This window comes from Salvia miltiorrhiza, chromosome 2, assembly GCF_028751815.1.
Source record: "Salvia miltiorrhiza cultivar Shanhuang (shh) chromosome 2, IMPLAD_Smil_shh, whole genome shotgun sequence".
Classification (NCBI taxonomy): Eukaryota; Viridiplantae; Streptophyta; class Magnoliopsida; order Lamiales; family Lamiaceae; genus Salvia; species Salvia miltiorrhiza.
Genome location: NC_080388.1, coordinates 18,530,405 through 18,546,285, shown reverse-complemented (window position 1 = coordinate 18,546,285; position 15,881 = coordinate 18,530,405). Strand labels below are relative to the sequence as shown.

The 15,881-nt window shown below is 43.8% G+C and overlaps 1 protein-coding gene and 1 long non-coding RNA gene across 2 annotated transcripts; one reads left to right on the top strand and one right to left on the bottom strand.

Annotated features, from left to right (window-relative positions):
* Window positions 1-3,287: 3,287 nt before the first annotated feature.
* Window positions 3,288-5,196, bottom strand: LOC131008091 (uncharacterized). Its single transcript, XM_057934991.1, has 2 exons — window positions 3,480-5,196; window positions 3,288-3,295 (listed from the first exon to the last, which is right to left on the bottom strand). The coding sequence occupies exons 1-2, from the start codon at window positions 5,194-5,196 to the stop codon at window positions 3,288-3,290; spliced, it is 1,725 nt and encodes a 574-aa protein (XP_057790974.1).
* A 5,516-nt stretch (window positions 5,197-10,712) lies between these two features.
* LOC131011461 (uncharacterized) lies at window positions 10,713-11,192 on the top strand. Its single transcript, XR_009096934.1, has 2 exons — window positions 10,713-10,746; window positions 10,954-11,192. It is a non-coding gene; the product is annotated as an uncharacterized LOC131011461 (long non-coding RNA).
* The last annotated feature ends 4,689 nt before the right edge of the window (window positions 11,193-15,881 follow it).

The window sequence follows — 15,881 nt, the reverse complement described above, 5'->3', positions numbered from 1 at the left end:
GATATCCTTTGGTGGCGTGGGAGGGCGGGGAATTCTGATAGGCGAGGACGGTGGGCGGCTAGAAGATGCCGGATTGCGGCTAGAAGAGGCCGGAGTGTTATTTGGGGCCGCATCCTCGTCTTCGTCTACTATGAGGCGACGGAGGCGCTTGTAAGTTTTGAAGGGTGCCATGGAATGATGTAGATGGAAGCAGACGATGCGGCTGTGCTAAGGGCGGACGTGACTCACGGCTGCGGACGTGTTGGCGGCGGCGGATGTGAGCGGCGGGAGGAGGCAGCGGTGGCAGTGGTAGACGGCTGCGGACGTGGAGGCGGCGGCGGACGTGACTCACGGAGGCGGACGTGCTGATGGTAGCGGCCTTGAGCGGCGGGAGGAGTTGACGGCGCGGAAGCTGGACGGCGAGGAAGTGGTGGCGGTTCTCGGTGGCGGCTGGTGGAGTTGGCGGCTGGTGGAAGGAAGAGAGAGAGGATAGTTGAGGGAGGCGGATGGGTGTGAGTGAGAGAGATAGATGGGGGTGGTTGAGGGAGGTGGTGGTTATGGTTGCTGGTGGGCTGGCGGTGGTGGTTGAGCGGCGGCGGGTGTGGTGGACGGCGAGCAATTGGAGAGGGAAAGGAGAGATGGTGCGGCTGGTAGAGGTGGGAGGCGTGAGAGAGAGATAGGGAGCTAGGGTTTGGGGGTTTTAAAGCAATGGGCCGGGCCGGGCTGGGTGGTCGGGCTGGGTGGTATGAGATGGGGGTGACGGCGGCCGCCGTGGCACGGCGCCGCCGTGCACCCCCTACGGGGTTTTTGGAGGAAAGGATGAGAAGGGGGGAAAAAGGGGTGACGGCGCCCGCCGTGACACGGCGGCGCCGTGGACGGCGGCCGCCGTGAGGCGGCGCCGCCGTGACTCCATTCCGATTTTCGGTGATTTTGGTTTGCGGAGAGCGTATGGCCGCCGCCGTGGGGCGGCGGCGAGTGTCCCGGGGCGTCCAGCGGCCCCTTATCGCTGTCTTCGAGCTCGGAAAGAGTCCGATAGACTGAAAGCCTGCAAAACCATAAAAATACACAAGTGAAAACCCAACTAAAACAGCAACGAGAGGATAAAACACCTCAAGAACTAACTCTACACAAAACAAAAAGGTAAAGAGAAACGAAGGAAACGTGGGTTGCCTCCCACGAAGCGCTCTAGTTAAGGTCGAGAGCTCGACTATAATAAGCTTGTCAAAACAATGGGTCGTGGAGTGCTTGGGACTCCACTACGGCAGCAACCACTTCATGCTCCAAGTAAGGTTTCACCCTATGCCCATTGACGGTAAACGACTCTTCGTTGTTCTCCTTGCTTAAAACCACGGCGCCATGAGGGAGCATCTCCTTAAGAATGAAAGGGCCACTCCAACGAGACTTGAGCTTGCCCGGGAAGAGTTTCAACCTTGAGTTGAACAAAAGCACCTTCATTCCGGGTTGGAGATTCTTGGACACAATACGGCTATCGTGCAACCTCTTGACTTTGTCTTTGTAGATCCTTGCATTCTCGTACGCCTCGTTGCGCAATTCATCGAGTTCTTCCATTTGCAAGGCTCTATGCTTCCCTGCGGTTGTAAGGTCGCAGTTTGTGGCCTTTATTGCCCAATAAGCTCGGTGTTCAATCTCTACCGGTAAGTGGCATGCTTTACCGTAGACAAGGCGGTAGGGACTCATTCCCAGGACTCCTTTGAAGGCGGTGCGATACGCCCACAAGGCATCATTAAGCTTAAGTGACCAATCCTTACGGGAGGGTTGGATCGTCTTTTCCAATATGCCCTTGATTTGCCGATTGCTGGTTTCGGCTTGCCCTGAGGTCTGAGGATGGTAGGGTGTGGCCACCTTGTGAGTGATGCCGTTTTTCTTCATAAGCTTCTCAAAAAGCTTGTTGCAGAAGTGTTTGCCTCCATCACTGATTATGGCCTTTGGAAATCCAAATCTACATAATATGTTCTCCTGCACAAACTTCAAGACGACATTAGCATCACATGTCCTTGTGGGGATGGCTTCAACCCACTTGGACACATAGTCTACAGCAAGCAAGATATACTCAAAACCGTAAGACATAGGGAAGGGGCCCATGAAATCTATGCCCCACACATCAAAAATCTCAACCACAAGAATGCTTGTGAGAGGCATTTCATTCCTACGCCCGATGTTACCAACTCTTTGGCACCGATCACAAGCAAGATAAAAAGAATGAGCATCTTTGAAAAGAGTTGGCCAAAACAAACCGGATTGGAGGACCTTATGAGCCGTCTTTTGTCCACCAAAATGTCCACCACAATGGGCTTCATGGCAAAGCCTCAACACTTGTTGTTGCTCCACATCCGGGATGCATCTCCGAATCACCTCGTCCTTTCCCAACTTGAAAAGGTAGGGATCTTCCCAATAGTATTGCCTGCAAGTAGCCAAAAACCTTTTCCTCTCTTGGGATGTTAGATCGGGTCTTAATTCCCCACACGCAAGGTAATTGACAATATCAGCAAACCAAGGCACAGAGGCAATTTCATACGTATGCTCAAACGGGAAAGACTCATGTATGACATCTTGACTCGATTCAACCACATTATGCTCAAGTCTAGACAAATGATCGGCAACAGAGTTTTCACTCCCCTTCCTATCCTTAATCTCAAGATCAAACTCTTGCAATAATAAAATCCAACGGATAAGGCGTGGCTTAGCTTGGGACTTAGTCAACAAATACCTTAGAGCCGCATGATCACTATGGACAATTACTTTAGAGCCTATGATATAAGCACGAAACTTGTCTAAAGCAAAAACCACAGCAAGCAACTCTTTTTCAGTGGTGGTGTAATTCACTTGTGCACTATTCAAAGTCAAGCTAGCATAGTAAATCACACGCAACATTTTGTCAACACGTTGACCAAGAACGGCCCCCACAGCAGAGTTTGAAGCATCGCACATAATTTCAAAAGGCAAAGACCAATCAGGTGCAACAACAACAGGTGCAGTGCTTAACTTGAGCTTCAGCAATTCAAAAGCATGCATACAAGTATCATTAAAATCAAAATCGACATCTTGAGCAAGCAGACGACATAAAGGTTGGGTAATCTTAGAGAAATCCTTAATGAAACGCCGGTAAAACCCGGCATGACCTAGGAAACTCCTAATGCCTTTTACATCAATTGGTGGGGGTAATTTTTCAATCACCTCCACCTTAGCCCTATCAACCTCTATACCATCTTTTGACACCACGTGGCCAAGAACGATGCCACTAGTCACCATGAAGTGACTCTTCTCCCAACTAAGAGTTAACCCACTTTCTATACACCTTTTCAAAACCAAATTAATTTTACCCAAGCAATCACTATACGAATTTCCAAATACGGAAAAGTCATCCATGAAAATTTCAACAAAATCACCTATCATTTCCGCGAAGATCGACATCATGCACCGTTGGAAGGTCCCCGGTGCATTGCACAGCCCAAAGGGCATCCTCTTCCACGCAAAGGTACCAAAAGGGGTTGTGAACGCCGTCTTGTCCTGGTCCTCCGGCGCGATTGCTATTTGGTAATAACGCCAACCCGTGACCGGGCGGGTCGGCACCAGCTCCTTGTTGTCATTCAGGACAACCGTGATTCCTCCCTTCTTGGGCACCACATGCACCGGGCTTACCCACTCACTGTCGGCGATAGGGTAAATGATCCCTTCCGCTAATAGCTTGAGTATCTCCTTGCGTACTACCTCCATGAGGACGGGGTTGAGTCTTCGTTGACCATCTCTCTTAGGTGTTGCTCCATCCTCGAGGTGAATCCGATGCATGCATGTGGCGGGGCTAATACCACTAATGTCGGCAAGGCCCCAACCAAATGCCAACTTGTTGCTCCTTAGCACTCCCATCAACGCCATTTCTTGCTCATGCGTGAGCTCGGCGGATATGATCACGGGCTTCTCCTCTCCTTCTTCCAAGTACACATATTTGAGGTGTTTAGGGAGATCCTTGAGTTCCAACTTGGGCTTTTTGCACTTCGGGGCATCTTCAAGCACCACAGGCTCATCAATGGGGAGTTTGTCTCTTCGTTCTCTCTCTCTTTCCTCGGCTTCCCGAGCAAACTCCTCCATGTCCGCCGATCCTGCAAAGACCTCCACTATCTCTTGTTCCTGCGCAAAAACCATCTCGGCAAGGCCATCAATAGCATCTATGTAAGAGCATTCATTAGTGAAAGAAGATGATGGCAAAGCGCGACTATGATGCACAGAAAAAGACACGGACTCTCCTAACACGGTCATTTTTATTGTTCCATTTTTCACATCAATCAACGTGTTAGTGGTGGCCATGAATGGTCTTCCTAGCAGTAAAGTGTGTTCCTTGCCATTCTCATGGACTTCTCCTATCTCAAGCACAACAAAATCGACAGGCACGATCAAACCACCCACTTTAACTAGGATATCCTCAATAACCCCGCGAGGATACCTAACTGATCTATCTGCCAATTGTAAGCACATTCTAGTGGGTTTTAAATCGCCTAACTCTAATTGCTTAAAAATAGAGTACGGCATCAAATTAATCCCTGCCCCCAAATCAAGCATACCCGAGGCCTCCTTACCGTTCCCCAAAGCAATATTGATAACAAAACTACCTGGATCTCGTTGCTTGGGTGGCAAGGGCTGCTGCATGATGGAATTGGCAACCTCGGACACAAGGATCTTCTCGTTATCAACAAACTTCCTCTTCTTGGACGCCAGCTCCTTGAAGAACTTCACGTAAGCCGGAACATTTCTGATCACGTCCAGCAGTGGCAGGTTCACGTTCACCTTTGCCAACATGTTGTAGAAGTCGGTGAACTGTTGATCCAGCTTTTCATTTTTCAACCGGCTTGGGTAAGGAACCGGTGGCTTGTATGGCTTGGCGGCCTTGTGGAGCTTCACTTCGGGCTCTTTCTCTTTCTCCTTCTCCTCCTCTCTTGGCTGCAGCGGCTCCTTTACTTGCTCTTCCATGCGGCCTTCTTTGGGGGGTTCTTCTACAGGGGTTTCCACTTTGTTGTTCACCACCTTCCCATTGCGTAAAACAGTAACTGCTTGGGCTTGGTGGGGTTGCAATCCTTGTCCATGTAGCTTCCCTGGTTGTTGCTGCTGCTGCTGCATCTGATTCAATGTCCCGGAGAGCTGCCCAACGGTTGTCTCGAGACGCTTGATTGTAGCCGACTGGGACTCCATGCTCTGCTTTGTCATCTCCATAAATGATTGCATGGTGTCCTCGAGAGACGGTTTCTGTGGTTGGACTTGCTTCTGAAACTGCTGGGGCGCATTCTGGTATTGCTGCTGCTGCTGAAAGTTCCCTTGCTGCTGCTGGTGGAAGTTCCCTTGCTGCATAGGAAACTGTTGATACTGCGGGGGCTGCTGCTGCTGCTGATAAGCTTGCGGGTAGTTCTGCTGCTGAGGAAAAGGGAACTGCTGCTGAGGTGGGTAAAACTGCTGCTGATTCTGATACCCAAATTGCTGAGGAGGGCGGCGGAATTGATTGCCTTGATTTGGTCCCGACCCTTGGCCAGGCGCTTGGTTCCTCCATCCAGAATTCTGCTGAGTTCTCCACCCCACGTTGGGATTCTGTTGCCCTTGATTAAACATGGGCCTCTGTTCAAATTGAGGTCTCCCCTGGTATCCCTGGGCAGCATAGACCTCTGCTTCCCCTTCAGGTGTGAACTCCCCCATTCGGTGGCACTCGTTGGTTCCGTGGCTAAAATCACCACATATGCCACATCCTTCTGCTAGCGGCGCCTGAGCTGGTGGTGCTTGAGCTGGCGGTGGTTGAACGGTTTGAGGCTCCACCTGATTCATTCTTAAATGCTGAACTTGCCTCATCAGGTCCGCTACTTGCTTCTGCAGCTCATTGTTTGGGGCTACAGCATGGGCTTCGACCCTCCTTCCTCTGACTGATTTCTGTTGAGAGCTCGCGGCCAGTGTGTTGAAGATCTCCTTGAGCTCATCAGCTGTCTTTCGGGCAATGTTGCCCCCAGCGGTACTATCCACCATGAACTGTGCCGTCTGAATCAATCCGTCATAGAAGAACTGCATCAACATGACGGGAGCCAACTGGTGCTGCGGGCACTGGCGGAGAAGCTCTTGGAATCTCTCCCAAGCCTCGTGAAGAGGCTCGTCAGCTCCTTGCATGAAGTTCATTATTTGTGTCCTAATCTCTTGCGTCTTGTGATTAGGGTAGTATTTGAGCATGAACTTCTCACTCGCCTCCGCCCACGTGGTGATGGAGTTTGGCGGCAAGGACAGCAACCACGTTCTAGCCCGGTCCTTGAGTGCATAAGGTAAGCACTTGAGCCTCAATTGATCCTCGGTGAGCTCCAGTAGTGGGAAGGTCTGCACTTGAGTGCAGAAGTCGCGGATGAACTGTAAGGCGTCCTCACTCGGCATCCCATAAAAGAGCGGTAGCAGGTTTGAATCGTTGGGCTTCAGATTGTAATTTCGAACCGCCGTGGGAAGCACTATAGCTGACGTGCTAGTGGTCCCAATAACTGGCCTGGAAAAATCTCCCATGTACTGAACATTCTGCTCCACCATTGCTTCTTGGTCAGGATTGGGCCAAGCTTCTTCTTCTTTTTCAGAATGCACTGAAAGTGTCTCCTCAAAAGTTTCCAGAATGGGATTGGAATCAATTCTCTCTTTAAAATTTTTCTCTCGAAACGGTAATTCCACAAAACTTCTTGAACTGGACTCGGACTCCTTCTCCAGGCTTGAAAGAACCTCCCGAGGTCGATGAATGTTGTCGTGGTAAGGTGCAAGCTTTCTCTTCAAGCTTCTACGTCCTTGCATACACAACACGAACAAACAAATCAAACGCACCGGAGGGAGAAAATAACCGAGTCAAAAGAAATAAACAAAAATAAACACGGAAAACAATGCAACACAATCAAATGCCTAAAGCCTTCCCCGGCAACGGCGCCAAAATTTGACTCATCCAAAAACACCTAACGGATGGACTCGAATTTATACGAGGTCGTCCTAGGGTGGTAAGGTGACTCAAGTCGTCTCACAAGGAAGACTTAGCAGGGCTCTAATCGTATTGCTCACAAGAAACTTAAAAGAAACCTAAACACTCTAATCGGGTAATTGGGTCTGACACTTTCTCTCCGATTAACTAATGTGTAATTAAAATAAAGCATATAAGTTAACTAGGCAAAAGATAGGAAGCCAATAAGAATGCAAGAAGGAAAACAAAGCTAAGGTTCTAAACTAGCAATCTAGAAAGCAATCATCAACTCAACACCATAAACAATGATTATCTAGGCGAAATAACATATTAACATTTAATCAAATGAATGTAAAGCAAACACACACAATCCAAGAGAATTCCGCAAGCAACTCAACAACGAACTAACTAGAACATGGTATTTGAACATTAACGAAATCAACAAGAGTTTCCAACTCCAACACTAAACCAAACGATCATAAACTTGTAAACATCAAAGATTAATAACTACCTAGGCAAGAAACTAAATCAAGCATAAGATTCGAATGCAAAGAAAATCTTAATCTCCATAAAAAGAAATCTCTAAACTTTCACCAACAAGAAGGGATAAAACGTAAGCAATAGCAACGAACTACGAATCACGTAGATTATCTAAACTCAACAACAATCATCTCTAATCCTTACATCCATCAAAAGTATAAAACAAGGATTCAATTAACCAAAGAATTCATATAATCAAGATTATCTAAACTCAACAATAATAATCTCCAATCATCACATTCATCAAAGCATAAAACACAAAACTTAATTAACCAAAAGATTCATAAACAAAGAGAATCAAAGGGAGTTCTTACAAAACATAGCAATCCAAGGAAATCCAATCGGATGAAATGTTAATTGACATCCAAAGCAATCCAATGAATCCACAATCGAAAGTAATTGATTTGAAACTCTAAAAACCTTAAGAAAAATGTGGAAATCGCCCTTGGAGGCTGCTGGGTTCGTGAATGAATAATAAAACCCTAAAAATGGGTTTTTATACGAAAATCCGTAACTCCCGGAATTGAACAGACACGGCGGCGGCCGTGAGACGGCGGCGCCGTGGACGGCGGCCGCCGTGAGACGGCGCCGCCGTGATGGCCTTTCGCAGAATCTCCAAAAACATGCACGGCTCGCGCCGTGGGGCTGCGGCGCCGTCTAGACGGCGGCCGCCGTGGGACGGCGGCGGCCGTGAGCTTTTCCTCCGAAACTGCTCCAAACGATGTCAACACGCGCGGTAACTCCTAATTCCTGCATACGACAGTAGCATACCCAAAAGATCATCGAGCACGTGAAATAGAAGGTAAAAGTCATGAAAACACGCTCGTAAGCACAGCAGAACATACGCAAAAACTGCCCAAATACGAGGTAAACAATTCTAAAATCTGAATTTGTTCATGAATATAGACTTTCATAAATTAAAAACTCCTAACATTTTTTTTCATTAAATAACACTTACATAAATTAAAAGACATTATTAGAAAATACCAAAAATTGAATATTGAATAATAAAAGTGAAATAAAAGAAAAGAAAAGAAAAAAGACTTTTCCCTCTCATCGCACAACCCTAATTTCCTTCCCCAATTTCACTCTTATCTTTCTCTCCATCTCTCCTCTCAATTTCTCACCAATATTATGCACAGTCGGGAATCCTATCCCTCTCCAAAATTTCTCGCCGCAGTGAGGCGGCGCTCCGCCTCAGCCACGTCTCTCTCTTTTCTTCACCTCATCTTCCTCTCTGGCAGCAGCACACACACACATATATGAAAACCCTAGTTTCGTCCTCTCTCAATTCCGGCAGAATTGCCGCCAAAATGCCGCTGCTTCTTGGAGCTCGTCCGTCGTGCCGTCGACCACCGCCGACGTCTTCTCCGCTTCGACGGAACAAGGCAGCAGCAGAAGAAATCGAGCCTTCTCTTCTGAAGAATCGCTGTGACTTGTGTCGTCGTCGGTGTCTTCTCTCTCTCTACCTCGACGACAAGGTGGCGACAGTAGCTGCCACGCCTCTCTCACCCTGCTCACCGCTTACTCTACTCCGTCGAGTTTTAATCGACTCGGTCTCAAGCGGGGATACGCCACTTAAAGGTATCAAGATAAGATTTTCAATGTTTCCTATTCTCAATTTTTTCATGAATTGTAGTTTGAATTTTTCATGAATTAAAGAAATCAACTGAAACAGGAAAGGGAAGGAAGCCCTAATTTCGCCACCTCTATCATCTGCTATCCCTAGGCGCCGCTACTGCACCGCCTGCCACGTCGCGCCGCCCTTCTTGTCTGCTAACCCTAGCCACCGCGACCAGCGCCACCTGCTCGTCGCCGCCCCTCTCGTCGCGCCCCTCTCATTGTATGTACAATTTTCTATTTTTGCACATTAGTTTGTTCGATTTTGTGTTTGATTGCATTGACAAAGTAAATCTCTCGTTGTTGTAGGACATGGAATATGGGTTGAGGTTAATTGTTGCCTCTAATTCATGGATTTTGCACTGAGTTTATTTTGTTTTATTTTAGATTTGCTATCTGTTTAGAAGAGATTTAGTGTTTCTAAGGTTAGTTTTGCTTCTCGCTCCATTGCTATCATCAGAGGTTATCAATTCTAGCTCTTCCCCTTCTACTAGAAAACTGACTCACATTTTTGTGCTTTTTAGATTCTGTTTAAAGTGAGCTCTGTTTTTCTATTGCAGATTGATTCCATTTGCATCTTACTTGATGCTCGTATAGTTGGGACTTTGGTGCAATTTATTTCTTCTTTCATGTTCCTTAAGTTTGTTCCTAGCAAACACATGGTAACAGTTTTGTGATCTGGTGAGTACTTAGATTTGCTCGTTTCTCGCTCACGGCTTATCTGTGGTATCTATCTATTGCTGATTGAAATCAAAGTGTTTGAATCATAATGTTATAAGATTATTGTATTACATGAAAAGAGGCAGGAACTTTTTGTTTTCTACTTGCTCGATTCTCGCTCACAGCTTATCTGTGGTATCTATCTATTGCTGATTCAATTTCAAATAGGAATTATGTATGTCCAGTTATTTTGTGAGCTTGACATTTTCATGTTTTAATAGGTTTAATCTCCTTAGTTAATTTAATAGTATTAGATAGAATGTTACTTGAGCTTTTGAAAGATCCGTGTAATTGACACTTACCCCTCTTATGTTCAACAACACTTTTGAGCCATCAGAGGTTGGTATGTTGGCCAGGTGCTTGTGCGCGCTCTGGTTTCTATCCGAGTCAGAAAGATCAACAAGCAAGGAACATTTCTGTCTTTAACCTCTGTAAGGTAAGTTTGCAGTAGTATTCTTTTAGAGGAATTGATATGGTTCAGTGCTTGTAAAATAATATCACTTCCTTTCTATTAATCGGGCAGATTGTCCATATCTGTAATGTCGAAAGCTACCCTAAGCACAACTGTTGGATGTTTATCGTGTGATGTATGTTCATCGTTTTCTCCAACAATGCAATTTGTTTATCAGTAAGCAATCAATTATTGAAAGTATCCAAAATATGTGGATAGTTATTCTTGTTATACCCAATCGCATTGTAGTGCAATAGATTTGTAAGCCTACTTGCTATTTGGTATCTGCTTTTGGTATAAATCTTCCCTTCAATTATATTCAGTATTGGGATTGATTGAATTGTTTTTCATAAGTGCAGTCATTTCTCTTTTCAGGTTAATGCTTACTCAAAGAGTGGATAATCAAAATCTAGGCAAACTCGCTGAATGTGCCCAGTAAATTCTGCATTTGACGTGATTATAAATATTGGTATCACATATACTGCAGAATTCATCTTATAATCAGTTCTCTCATTATTCTTTTGTAATGGTTGTGATTACTTAATGAATTTAGATGTTTATTTTCCACCATTGATGTTTCTATGGAGATGTAAGTTTTTTAGAAATGTGTTTTTATAGCAGTTGCAAGAATTGCTTAATTTTATCATGTCTCATTTTTTTGTTTATTTCTGTGCAGCTGTATATTTCTCAACCCCAACTGGACTCAGCTTCAGGAGGTATTCTTCACTTTGCGGTCGCGAGCAGCTCAACAGTTATATAGTTGAAGGATAAGATACAAGATTATAGAGCTTATAGAGAGGTGCTGGTTTTAGAAGGCAACGGAAGCCCTAGTTTTTTTTTTTTTTTTGAGTTGGGCTCAAAACATTATGTATGAATGTTTTGTGATATATATAATATATGTTATTGATGGTTTTATCATTTTGTTGTTTTAAGTTTATTTATTCATTTTTTTAGATAAATAACAGAAAAATTGAGAAAAAGTATTAAAAATATGCTAAAAGCTATAGTTGGCATACATAACGGTAAAGAACTGTTATGTATTATGACAAAGATAACGGTTAAAATCGTTATGTATAATACTATAGATAACGGATATAAAACGTTATTTATATATAAACAATCGTTATGTATATGTGTATACATAACGGTGAAGTTTAACTTTCTTGACGGATTGGAACCGTTATGTATAATTATTTAGATAATGGATTTTGAGCGTTATATATTTATGAAAAACCGTTATGTATAATAGAATAGATAACGCTTAAATCTCCGTTATGTATGAACTCCACATACATTACACCATTATATATTACGGCAGTTTTCACACATAGATAACGGATAAAATCCGTTATCTATGAGCGAATTTGTAGTAGTGAATCACAAGTTGGAAGGCAAATTGATATCAATAAATCATAAACACATAATCGATCAGCTATGTACAAACCCTAGGTTCAGATTAACGAACTAGCCAGACATCGTAAAATAAAACATAAACATAATTAAAAAGAACGCAATTGTAAAAACCAAATTGTATAAAAACCGAATAAGAATGATTGTAGCGGCTTGAATCTTCAATCTTGATCCAAGCCTTGAAAACTGGAAAGCAATAATATTCTAAAGCTAGAAAACTGAAAATATTAAATCTAGGAACCCTAGATAGGTCAAAAGAAGACCTATATATAGTACCAGGGTAAACTACAGAGTTTGAACTCGAAAAGAACTTGAAAAACGCACAAAAATGCAAAAACAGGGACGAACGGCGACCCCGCGGCGGGCAGGCGGCGGTCGCCGCCTTCTTCTCATTTTTTCCTCTGGCTGCGGCGGGCTCACGGCGGGCGCCGCCCGATCGCCGTCCACGTCGATTTCACGGCAGGCTGCGCGGCGGTCGCCGGCTGGGTCGCCGGGCGCTGCCTAAATTTCCTTCATCTGCCGGCGGTCGCCGGCTGGTCGCTGGTATCTCCGTTTCTTCCTTTTTTCAAGCTCTTCAAGCTCGTTTCCTCGATTTTCACATCCGAAACACTTGTAACTTGCTATTTGGATCTTCAACATCCATATGTATCTTTCAAAACATTCAAACCTAAAGCAAAATAACCAAAACCATACCCAAAAGCAATATCACAAAAGAATATGAAACTTAAACCAAATGATATCACAACCAAGCATAATTCTAGCACTTTGAACACTTAAACACACCTAAAAACAATGCAAAATGAGTGTTTATCAACTCGCCCAAACTTAAATCATTGTTCATCCTCGAATAATGGAAAGAATAAACTCAATAAACACGAATGGGCAGAAATTTGGATCACAGAGGCCTCAGAAAGACGTAAAAAGTTAGAATTCTCAAATCTCCAACAAGTAAACACAAAGTTCACCAATTAAACACAACTTAAAGCAAAATCAACCTTGAAATTTAAACGATTGAATCTCACTATGTATGTGTATCACTCAACTCTCAATGTGTAGAATGGGACGTGTATACTCTCATCGAATTCAATGCAACGCAGATCACTTACCATAGGCTTGCCAATCGTCTATAATCTCCATCGCTAAAAGTGTGCCAAGACTAAGATCAAATAGGTCTTTATTTTTGGGTTATAATGTAGGGACATTGGTTTAGGTAGGGAAAATATAGGTTGAGTGACTCAAAATAATTAAAAACACCAACCTTATAACTACAAAAAGTAAAAATGGAATAAATTCCATCTTCCACCTAACTATATCACCATAATCAACACAACTCAAGGAACTTAATCATCACACAGCAGAACTAAACACTCTTTTATGCTCTCCATTTATTTCCAACACACAAAGTCGATTTTTAAACAAATATCTCAATATACACTCGACTTTATACTTTTTTTCTCTTTCTTTTTCTTTTCTATTCTTTTTTTTTCACAACTTTTCTAGAGCTTATAAGAGTAAATAGTAGCTCAATATCATCCCTTCTTTTTCACAACCCACTATGAATATTCACCACACAAACATCCCCATATACTTCATCACCCCCTATCATCCGGCTAAAGAATAAAAGCTAAATAGGCTCAAAGAGGATAACAAATGATAAATTTTTTTCAAGGATCAGAAAGTGGTTGTTAGCACCAACGCACGATTCTTGGAACAGGATTATATAGATAATCACAAATCTAAGTCCGAGATTGTCCTTCAAGAAATCGAAGGCAATGGACAGGCGATTCCATCACCACAGCCAAGTGTGCAAGTGAATGCACCACAGGATACTGCACAAACCATTGTCACAGCTGTACCACCACCGCTTCGTCGTAGTGGGAGGGTTATCGTTCAGCCCGATCGATTTATGTTCTTGGGAGAATCTTCGGATCTTCTCCCTGGTGATGAACAAAAGGATATCGACCCTGATAACTTTAGACAAGCGATGAAAGATGTAGATGCAGATTCTTGGTACGACGCCATGGTTTCTGAAATAGAATCCATGACTGCTATGGATGTATACGAGAAAACCGTACTGCCAGATGGCTGCTTAGCTATAGGTAGTAGGTGGGTATACAAGAGAAAGCGAGATTCGGATGGCGAAGTCGCAGCTTTCAAAGCTAGACTGGTGGCGAAAGGTTATACCCAGGAACAGGGTATAGATTATGATGAGACATTTTCGCCGGTTGCCATGCTTAAATCTATCCGAATAATCCTTGCCATAGCAGCCCACATGAACCTTGAGGTTTGGCAAATGGATGTCAAAACCGCTTTTCTGAACGGTTTCCTTGAAGAAGGAAGGGATATCTATATGCAGCAACCCGAAGGGTTTGTGAAGAAGGGCGAAGAGCATCTAGTTTGGAAGCTGAAGAAGTCCATTTATGGACTTAAGCAAGCTTCGAGGTCATGGAACAAGCATTTTGACGAGGTTATTAAATCCTATGGATTTACTCGTTGTGAAAACGAAAGTTGCGTGTACCGCTTAGATGCCGATGGTGACGTGGTTTTCCTTGCACTTTATGTAGATGATATCCTCCTCATTGGCAACAATGTCGAGCTATTGTCGGACATAAAGAAGTGGTTATCCGAACAGTTTCAAATGAAGGACTTAGGAGATGCAGCGTACATCCTGGGGATCAAGGTTGTCCGTGATTGCCAGAAAAGGATGTTGAGCTTATCTCAAGCGTCTTACATTGATACTGTGATTGTTCGTTTTAGCATGCAAACTGCCAAGAAAGGTTTGCTACCTTTCAGACATGGCATTCCTCTGTCTAAGGACATGTGTCCTAAGACGCCTAGTGAGGTTGAGGAAATGAGGAAGGTACCATATGCTTCCGCTGTAGGTAGCCTCATGTATGCAATGCTTTGCACGAGACCTGATATTTGCTATGTCGTTGGCATGGTTGCTAGATATCAGTCGAACCCTGGACCAGGACACTGGACTGCGGTAAAGCACATTCTCAAGTACCTGAAGAGGACTCGAGATTATAGGCTAGTTTACCAGTCAGACAGTCTAATTCCTTTGGGTTACACCGATACGGATTTCCAGGCTGACCGGGATGAGAAGAGATCTACCTCTGGCTATGTGTTTACCTTGGGAGGTGGAGCCGTATCATGGCGGAGTGCAAAGCAGAAGTGCATTGCAGACTCCACCATGGAAGCCGAGTATGTAGCTGCTTCCGAAGCTGCTAAAGAGGCTGTATGGTTCCGGAACTACCTCTTGGATCTAGGAGTGGTAACTAATTTGCCTAAGAGTATCATAATTTATTGTGATAACTCGGGTGCAGTGGCAAATTCTAAGGAACCCAGGAGCCACAAGGCGACCAAACACATAGAGAGAAAGTACCACATCATACGAGATATCGTAAGCAGAGGACATGTGCTAGTTGAGAAGATTGATACATTGGAGAACTTAGCTGATCCTTTCACGAAGAGCTTGCCGGAAAAGGCCTACGAGAAGCATGCTCGAGGGATGGGATTGCGGCTGATGCCACCCACTTAGAGAAAAACTTTCAGTATAAGTGGGAGAAGAAGAAGTGAAGGTGTTTGTTGTAATAGCTAGTATTTAGACACATTGTATACTAAAAGTTTTGCTTTAGTATAAGTGGGAGATTGTTGGATTTGTATACTGAAAGCAAGAACGTTTTATGCTTGTATACAATGATTCCTGTGTTCACTGTTTTATCTCCTATCTGATTGTGTTCATGATTGCATATGTATGTTCTTTATCTCTATAAAAGTAGATTATATAGTGTGTTGTAGATCACAGAAGACCGTATAATTGGAATAACCTTAAGAGATATAATATAATCACAGCCGAAATAACTCTAGGACAAGTTATTGGTTTAGGCTGCGGTATAGATGGAAGTAGTTTGTCTTGACTACTTATCTATAATGGTACGTTATACGTATTGATAGGACCACAGTGAGATATATTCTTCTATCTGACTTAAGTGAAGAATTAGAGATCTCAGTGACTTATAAGATCTTAATACTAATAAGATGTCAGATATATATGTTGATTCGTTTATCACTTTGACTTACTATGAGCAAGAGTTATATAGTAACTTGAGTACTCTGTATCTTGGGTGATAGCGGTTAATATATGATATCTGGTTATCTGTATTAGTACTCGTATCCGTATAGGATAATGAC